This window comes from Sinocyclocheilus grahami, unplaced genomic scaffold (genome assembly GCF_001515645.1).
Source record: "Sinocyclocheilus grahami isolate Dianchi unplaced genomic scaffold, SAMN03320097.WGS_v1.1 scaffold613.1, whole genome shotgun sequence".
Lineage (NCBI taxonomy): Eukaryota > Metazoa > Chordata > Actinopteri > Cypriniformes > Cyprinidae > Sinocyclocheilus > Sinocyclocheilus grahami.
Window position 1 is genome coordinate 700,374 of NW_015505792.1, and position 10,000 is coordinate 710,373.

Here is a 10,000-nt window from a genome sequence, read left to right on the forward strand (position 1 = left end):
CACACACACACACACACACACACACACACACACACACACACACACACTACTAACCCACAGTACTGAAACTAACTCAACCACTTTACCAGTCAGCTGTTCATTGCTGTATTTTTCATTAGTTTATGCACATGTATTTATTTGCTTGTATTAGGGCTGTATGATTAATCTGTATAACAAAATCAAGATGTTATGAGAACCGTTTTTTTAACAAAACAGATGTTTTAAGGCTCCCGGTGATTTTCCGTCAAAATAAAAATTCTGTGTTTTAACGTTTGAAAAAGCCTGACCCTAAAATTAAAGTAAAGTAAATTAAATACTCTTATTATTAAATAATATTAAATTATTTTTATTTTACAGTACAATAATACTATTACTGTAGTAATGTATTTTTTTATTAATTTAATTAATGTTTTATAATTTAATAATAATTATAATCTAGAGTCCAGTGTGAGTTGTTCTGTATGTAATTTTTACTGTTAAAATTAACAGTAAATTCACATTTTAAAGCTGGTATTTTAAACATTTTATACCTGATTTATTTTTCTAAAATATATATATATATTTTAATTTGCTGTGAAATATTACAATAGCAGTATTTCTCATTTTGTTTTTATTTAGATTATATAAATAGTGTATTTTTAAATATATTATTACTACTGTTATTATTTTATGGCCTTATTGATGTACAATCACACAATTTTGGCCAAATTTCGCAGTCCTACAAACAAGCATAGCAAACTTGAAATGTTTTATTAATTGCAATTTTTCTAGAAAAATTTACCAGCAATTTGATTCTTTCCCCAAATCATGCAGACCTAAGTTGTATTATTTATTTGTTATCGTTTCCCAGGAAACAAAGGAGCAGTGGGCGTGTCTTTCATGTTTAACGGGACGTCGTTTGGTTTCGTGAACTGTCACCTGACGTCCGGCAATGAGAAAATCCACAGGTGAGACTGGCGTAATACAGTCACAGCTCACGGTCAGTGAACGTGTGATGCACTAATGACCTCTGACCCCCGGCAGACGGAACCAGAACTATCTGGACATCCTGCGTCAGCTGTCGCTGGGCGATAAACAGCTCAACTCCTTCGACATCTCGCTGAGATTCACACATCTCTTCTGGTTTGGCGACCTCAACTACCGGCTGGACATGGACATACAGGTGAACCGTTCTGCCGGTGTTGTCTAATAGAGTCAGAGTCAGAAAGAGCTTTATTGCTTGTGTTAGGAGCTTCCATTACAGAAAGTACAACATAGTGCAGACATACACATAACTAAGGTAATAAAAGAGAATTGACAATAAGTTATAAATAACAATAGTTATAAAATATAGAGAAAAAGAAAAAGTCCATAGACAGAATTATGAATGTGCATATGTGCTAATAGAACGTTCATTCAAAGTTATCTGGTCTTTAATAATGTTCTCAAAGCATTAGCACAAAAACATTATTTATACATCGTTCATGGAGCATTTATTGTTTCTGAAATGTTTTATTTGGACGCTCATCCGGTGTTATTTCAGTATCACTGAGATACTATTTGAATGAGATTTAATTTTTTATCGTTTCTGCTTTTATTTTAATTTCAGTTAAAGTTTTAGTAGTTTTGTGTTAGTTTAAATGTCAATAGAGTATAATTCAGTTTCAGTTTATTTAGTACATCAAGGTAAATTAATGGAAATGAGAAATGTTGAGCTGAAATAGTTTTTTAGATTTTATACTTTGTTTCAGTTATCTATAGTAACATTGTTTCAGTTAACTGTAACAAGCCTGCGTTTATGTAACACTTTTAAACATTACTACTTGTTTTAGAACGTTCAGAGAGCATGTAGCGTGTAACGTTACATTATGTAACAATGGAATGTTCTCTTAATGTTGACATGACCAAAGTAAAATAGTATTAGACTCAACTTTATACCTTATTTGAAACGTTTACATTTACATTAGCTACATTTTCTTCCCATGTTGCCAGATGATGCCTGTATTTTTGTGCATGTCAGAAATGTGGGCTTCTGTGTGCACTCTGTGGATTTTCACAAATTGTTTTTGACATGAAAACATACACTTATGGTTTAGTAGTAATCAGTTTGATTCATTTAATTTCATCGATGAGTTGTGCATCAACTGCATTTATATGCCTGAATGAACGAGGCATTTATATAGCTTTATGTTGCTCCTTGAGAGCGTGCCAGTGTTTAAGACCCAGATCTGCTCAGGTGAAGACCTCCAGTGATATGGTGCTGTGCAGTACTCTAGTGTACTCAGTAGTGACCGCTGTGAGTCTGAACACGCTCTCTCTCACAGGAAATCCTCAACTACATCAACAGGAAGGAGTTTGAGCCATTGTTGAAGGTGGACCAGCTAAATCTGGAGAGAGAGAAGAACAAGGTCTTCCTTCGCTTCGGTACGCCTCACCTCTGTCTGTCTGTATGTGTCTAATAAATAAACAAACAAACAATAATATATATATAAATACTTAATATCGCCACAAGAGGTCTCCAAACAATTAATAAATGAACAAAAACATAATTTTGGTGAAAGTTATAACATTTAAAGTAACATTTTTAACCCCTTTACATAAAGATCATGTTCCATGAAGATATTTAGTAAATCTCCTACCGTAAATATATCAAAACTTAATGTTTGATTAGTAATATGCATTGCTAAGAACTTCATTTGAACAACTTTAAAGATGATTTTCTCAATATTTAGATTATTTTGCACCCTCAGATTCCAGATTTTCAAATATTGTGCTATCCTAACAAACCATACATCAATGGAAAGCTATTTATTCAGCTTTCAGATGATGCATACATCTCAATTTCACAAAATTACCACTTATGGTTTTGTGCTCCAGGGTTACAATTATGAGATAACAAGCATCAAAGTTTGATTTCAACCATTAATTTCACTATGATTTCAGTCTTTGGCACGGCTCTACTCAGTCAATATTAAAGATAAAAAGGTTATATTTTAACAGAATGTTCTACATCTTTATGAAGATGATTTTATGTAGAAAACAGTAAATCACAAAAAAATGACTTTAGCTGGGTTTTCACAGGCAGGGTTATTATATATATATATATATATATATAAATATATACATATACACATACACATACACAGTCAAACCAACATTTATTCAGACACCAAATAAAATTTTTGATATTTTTTTATTAGTGGGTGCAAGACACTAAAATATTCATAAATATTCTTATAGTAATATATAAAATATTTTAAAGTAATATTTTGTTCTTCTTTTGCAATGAAACAAGACCTGAACCTGATTTACAGTATTTATTGTGTCTAGGTTATTTATGTGTGTCTTTGAGATTTGAGTGTCTTGGCTCAACAGCATTTCCTTTCCCTGCCGCATAATTTCCTGTGTGTGTGTGTGTGCTTGTGTGTGTGTGTGTGCGCTTGTGTGTGTGTGTGTGTGTGCGCGCTTGTGTGTGTGTGTGTGTGCGCGCTTGTGTGTGTGTGTGTGTGTGCGCTTGTGTGCGTGCTTGTGTGTGTGTGTGTGTGTGTGTGTGTGTGTCCAGCGGAGGAGGAGATCACCTATCCGCCCACATACCGTTATGAGCGCGGCTCGCGAGACACGTACGTCTGGCAGAAGCAGAAGGCGACTGGGGTACGTCAGAAACTGCCCACATTTACTGACTGAACCAAAACTGTCTTGAAACAATAGTTCATCCAAAAATTTAAATCTGCTTTTACTTTACTTACCCTCAGGCCTTACATGATGTAGGAGACTTTTCTTCTTCGGTAGAACAGTAATGAAGAGTTTCAGCTGAATCTGTGCTACTTGGTGATTCATAAAGTGCAAGTCAATGGCTGCCGGCAATTTAGGTGTGAACAACAGCATATCAGGCAACACAAAATCCCCGTGGCTCCTGACGATGTATTGAGGTCTTATGAAGAGAAACGATTGGTCTGTGCAAGAAACTGAACATTATTTACAACATTATTACCTGCAATCCAGAGCCTCAGGAAAACGGTTCAGTTTGTGAATGAATCATTCTTTTGAATCGGTTCTTTTCAGTGAACCAGTTGAATCAGTTCATCAAATTGGACTGAATTGTTTATTCACTTTATATGCTTTAGACTGTAAAACATACACATTTCACATCAATATTGGGTGCTTTTATCATATAATTGTGTATGAAATCATTGCATGATTATGTGAATGGACTAGTGAATTGAATCAGTTCAGTGAATCAAACTGTCCAAAAGAATTTGTTCACAGAAAAGAACTGTATTTTCCCATTTGCCCGAGGCTCTGGATTGCAGGTAATAATGTTGTAAATAATGTTCAGTTTCTTGCACAGACTGATCATTTCGCTTCATAAGACCTCAATATATCATCAGGAGCCATGGGTGTTAATTTTGTGTTGTCTGTATGTGCTTTTTTGACTCTCAAAGTGCCGGCACCCATTGACTTGCATTATATGAATCACCAATGATCTCGGTGATCTTCTTTATAGTTCTACTTAAGACAAAAAGCACATGTCAGATGGCCTGAATGTGAGTAAATTAACATGAATCTTTATTTTTGGGTGAGCTGCTCTTCATGTGCATGAAGGAAGAATCCTGTGTGAACATGTTTACGGTCCTGAGGCGGCTACTTCCTGTCTTCTGACCGTTGCCAAAGGAAGTGAAGCGTCCTGATGGCATTCTTTAATTTCCTCCCGTCTCTCAGATGCGGACTAACGTTCCTTCATGGTGCGACAGAATCCTCTGGAAATCCTATCCGGAGACGCACATCGTGTGCAACTCTTACGGTACGCAGTTACCACGGTGACCAGACACATTACCACATGATTTATGACTCTTCTGCTCACAAAACTGTTTATTTGATCAAAAATACAGTACAAATTATGATATATTATTAGGATTTAAAACAGCTGCTTTCTTTGTGAATATCTGTTAAACTGTAATTTATTTATATATTTAAGTATAATATATACTTATTTATATATACATATATACTTCTTCTTATAATTATGTATGCAGTTCAAAACTGATTCACCAACTTATTCACATCAAAAAATTAATAATGTTGACAGAAATAATTATAAAAATATTAAAATGATGTAGTAGAATTTGTGATTAAATATTAAATATGCAAATATTTGATACTTATCACTATGCATTATTATAGTATTACATGAATATAATTAAAATATTCTTCCTCTGGGTTTTTTTAATCAAAAAACTTGATATGTAGTTTAAACGTGTAATTTAATGTGTAATATATATTATTTAAATAAATGTGCAAATATTAATATTTATTACTGTGTGTTGTTGCATGTAAATTTATGTAATTAAATACTGATTCTTTAAATATTTAGTTTAATATTAAATATATTTTATTGCATTAAATATGCAAATATTAATGCTTAATATTGTGTTGTTGTATGTAAATATAAATATTGATTAAATATTGATCTATGAATTAATTAATAAAAAAACATAAAACAAAAACTTAAATTATATATATATAAAGTGAATTACATTTTTTACTTAAATACTGTATATATAAAATTGTATATATATATACACACTTTTTTTTTTAAGTGAAAATCTTTACCATTTTTTTTTTAAATTCTATTATATAACATTATATTAATTATATAAAATTGTATCATTTAAATGTATAAAGAACAACTAAACTACTTGTTGCTGATCCTTGTACTCTCAAAATAAAAGACAAATAGCAGCCTGTATCAGTATCTGACTGTAGGATGAATGTTGTGACGGTTATGGAGGCTGATTTGTTTACCCACCCACTCATGAATATGCAAACGCTGTTTAATGACCGTGTCTGTGTGTGTATGTGTCTCTCTGTGTGTGTGTGTGTGTGTGTGTGTGTGTGTCTGTGTGTCTGTGTGTGTGTGTGTCTCTGTGTGTGTGTGTGTGTGTGTGTGTGTTTGTGTGTGTGTCTGTGTGTGTGTGTGTCTCTGTGTGTGTGTGTGTGTGTGTGTGTGTTTGTGTGTGTGTCTGTGTGTGTGTGTGTCTGTGTGTCAGGCTGTACGGATGATATCGTCACCAGCGATCACTCGCCGGTCTTCGGCACGTTTGAGGTGGGCGTCACGTCTCAGTTCGTCTCTAAGAAAGGTACGGCGTGTGTTTTCACGGCTCAGTTTCTCGTGTTTCTCGTGTGTTTCTCACGTCAAGCTGCTGTTCCTCCGCAGGTCTGCCCAAGTCTTCAGAACAGGCCTACATCGAGTTCGAGAACATCGAAGCCATCGTCAAGACGGCCAGCAGAACCAAATTCTTCATCGAGTTCTACTCAACCTGTCTGGAGGGTAAGAAACCAAGTCATTGAGTTCCTCCAACGAGGAAGTTTATACAGTGGGTACGGAAAGTATTCAGACCCCCTTAAATTTTTCACTCTTTGTTATATTGCAGCCATTTGCTAAAATCATTTAAGTTCATTTTTTTTCCACTTTATAAGATAAGATTCATCGTTATAACCGGCAGAAATCTGATCTCCACATGCTCCACATACTTTACAGAAAATGAACAATCCTTGTTTGTGTGTAACACTGAATACTCAGCAGGAAACCGTGTGGACTGAGACTGATGTTGTTGTTGTGAACTAAAACTACAACTATTACACATCATTTTCTGTAATTGAAGGATTAAATATTAGATAAAAATCTTAAATGAAAATTAGAAATGTTGCTTTGGCAACTTACTGAAATGAGTAAAATATATATAATGAAGTCAACTAAAGCAAACAAGCAAATAACAATGACTAAACCATAACATTTCTAAAATGAAAAAATTAATTGTGACTGAAAATTTGAATATTAGAAAATTAAAAGATATAGCAAAATTTGAATATTAGAATAACAGAAATTATTTCTGCCTTTCTGCCTTGGCAACTAACAGAAATAAGTTTTTTCAGTTTTAGTAATTTTAGAACTTAAACTTATTTCTGTTACCAAGGCAATAACTATCTTTAAAAAAAAAAATTTTATTATTATTTTAGTTTGTTTTAGTCAGTTTCTTACGCGCTTTTGTCATTGTTATTAGTTTTTGTTTGTTCTTGTTTCTTTTTTTATTATTAGCTTTTGTTTTTAGTTTTATTAATTTTAGAACTTAAAGTTAAATAGAAAAAAGAGAAGAGAGAAATAAAAATAAATACATATGAACAGAAAAACAGTGACAAAAGCTCATAACATTACTAAAATTAAAATGAAAAACCTTTAAAAAATTTAAGTGAAAATCAGAAATGTTGCCTTGTTCTAAAATTATTAAAAGTGAAATTAAAAATAAACTAAAGCTAAATAGACTATACATATATATATATATATATATATATATATACATACATATATTAGGGCTGTCCAAATTTTTTAATAATATTCGTCGAATTTAAAATAAAAATCCACATTCAAATGCAAAAGCTTTGCATTCGAATTTTAGTTGTGCGTTAAGGAGGCAGCCTTATTATCAGGTGCACGAGATGCGATGACGATGCTCCTCACAGTAGGCAACCGTGACCGATAAACGTATTTGCCCAGATTTGTTTCCGTTTTTCGTTCAGTGTTTTTTGTTTCCCGTTGTTCCCTCATGGATGCCCTCCTTCGCCTAGAATTTCTCGCTCGAGGACCATACGAGACTGTTCCAGCTGCTAGCAAGCACCACCAGCTACCCGGACGACGCGCTCTGTACGTTCTATGACGCCAGTCTAAACATTGTGCAGTGCAGAGCGCTGTCGTCCGAAGATGGTCCTCGAGCAGATTTCACCGCCTTTGTGGAGTGGATACTGACGAGAAACGGATCCCTGCTCACAGTCAGTTCCGAGGAGAATCTCGCCAGTACCACTCCCGACCCAGAGCCCAGCCCACCATCTCCCCGTGATGCGGAGCATCAGCCCGAGCCCACCGTTGACAGAGAGCCATTTCCCGCCACGATCAGCGAGCCAGCGCAAAGCCGAGCGACTGAGCAGAGGATCGCCCCGGACGTAGAGCTGAACCCATCAGACCAGGTGCGAGAGCCGGCGACAATGCCCGCCACGAGGGAAAAAGCCGTGGACGGTGTAAGCACTTTCGAGGAGCTTCGCCCCCTGCACCGCGGCTGAGGGTGAGCTGAGTATGGCGCGGCGAATGTGCCAAAGCGAAGAGGAGAGGAATCCAGTCCCCGAATCCAGTCCAGAGTGCCCTCCAGTGCCTGCTCCTAGAAAGTGCCCTCCAGTGCCCGCTCCTAGAAAGCGCCCTCCAGTGCCCGCTCCTCGAAAGCGCCCTCCAGTGCCCGCTCCTCGAAAAGCCGTGGACGGTGTAAGCACTTTCGAGGAGCTTCGCCCCCTGCACCGCGGCTGAGGGTGAGCTGAGTATGGCGCGGCGAATGTGCCAAAGCAAGGAGGAGAGGGCTCCAGTCCCCGAATCCAGTCCAGAGCGCCCTCCGGTGCCTGCTCCTCCAGAGCGCCATCCTGTTCCCGTGTTCAGCCTAGAGGGGGCTCCCGATCCACAGTTTAGCCCTGAATGCTCAGAGGCTCACAAATAACAAAAGCGCCCTCCAGTGACCGCTCCTCGAAAGCGCCCTCCAGTGCCCGCTCCTCGAAAGCGCCCTCCAGTGCCCGCTCCTCGAAACCGCCCTCTAGTGCCTGCTCCTCGAAAGCGACCTCCAGTGCCCGCTCCTAAAAAGTGCCCTCCAGTGCCCACTCCTCGAAAGCGACCTCCAGTGACCGCTCCTCGAAAGCGCCCTCCAGTGCCCGCTCTTTAAAAGCGCCCTCAAGTGTCCGCTCCTCCAGAGCACCATCCTGTTCCCGTGTTCAGCCTAGAGGGGGCTCCCAATCCAGAGTTTAGCCCTGAATGCCCGGAGGCTCACAAATGACCGCCCTCCCACCCGCTCCTGCCTCCTCCACCGCTGTCGACTGGCAGCCCGTCTGCTCGCCCTCAAGCCCACCATCATTACGGTGCGAGCTCCGCGGGTCTGCCATCCTCCAGCGTCGCCAAGGCTGGAGAATCCCTCACCTCCACCGCCAGCCTCCCAGGCCCGGACTCTGCCTCGGCCCGTAGACCCAGCGGCTCCACCTCGGCTCCTAGCTCCCTCACCTCCACCATCACCCGTCGATCCACCAGCTCCACCGGGCTCCCTCGTCCCTCCGGCTCCACCTTGTTTCTTGTTATCTCCTGTGTTTCTTGATTAAAGACTGTTAAACCTTTCCTCGTGACTCCAGCGTGTTCTCTCAACAGCGTAGCGTGACAAACTGAAATACAAATGAAACACTATTTAAACGTATTAAAAAAACTACTAAAACTATTTAAATGTTATATAAAATAAAAATAACAGATATAAAATGTATTTAAAAAATATACTAAATAACAATTGAATACTACTTACTGAAACTAAATAAAAATAGAAAAAAAAATTAAACTATATAGACAAATGTAAAAAAGTACAAAACAAAATTACTAAAACTACAAAAAGAAAAAAAACCTATAAAAAGAAAAGCTAATTAAAAACATTAATAAAAAAATAATAGTATCTCAATGATTTAAAAACCACCGCTGTCATCTGGCAGCCCCTCTGCTCGCTCTCAGCCCACCATCATTAAGGTGTGAGCGGCGTGGGTCTGCCATCCTCCAGCGTCGCCTTGGCTGGAGAATCCCTCACCTCCGCCTCCAGCCTCCGAGGCCCGAACTCCGCCCCGGCCCGTAGACCCAGCGGCTCGACCTCGGCTCCTAGCTCCCTCACCTTCACCTCCACCGTCACTCGTCACTCCCTCGTCCCTCCGGCTCTGCCTTGGTCGGGCGTCGACCCGCCATCGCCTCAGGACTCCGCTCCTCCGGCTGCACCACGTCACTCCGTCCCACTGGCTCTATTGGGCTCCTTTCTCCCATCACCTCCACCTTGGTCCTCAGTCGCTCCGGCTCCGCCGCAGATCTCCGGATCTCCGCCTCGGTCGCCAGAGCCCTCGGCTCCACCCTGGCCTCCCGGATCCTCGGCATCCCCCTGGCTCGTTGGCTCTCCGTCTCCGCCTCGGGCTC

The 10,000-nt window shown here is 39.0% G+C and overlaps 1 protein-coding gene across 1 annotated transcript in view; it reads left to right on the forward strand.

Moving 5' to 3' along the window:
* The window catches only part of inppl1a (inositol polyphosphate phosphatase-like 1a), a 37,222-nt gene that overhangs the window by 10,681 nt on the left and 16,541 nt on the right, over positions 1 to 10,000 (forward strand). The window contains exons 14-20 of the mRNA XM_016241117.1: positions 851 to 947; positions 1,024 to 1,162; positions 2,304 to 2,403; positions 3,542 to 3,630; positions 4,699 to 4,780; positions 6,027 to 6,116; positions 6,194 to 6,307. Of these exons, the coding sequence (XP_016096603.1) occupies positions 851 to 947; positions 1,024 to 1,162; positions 2,304 to 2,403; positions 3,542 to 3,630; positions 4,699 to 4,780; positions 6,027 to 6,116; positions 6,194 to 6,307 (711 nt within the window). The remainder of the gene's footprint in view (positions 1 to 850; positions 948 to 1,023; positions 1,163 to 2,303; positions 2,404 to 3,541; positions 3,631 to 4,698; positions 4,781 to 6,026; positions 6,117 to 6,193; positions 6,308 to 10,000) is intronic.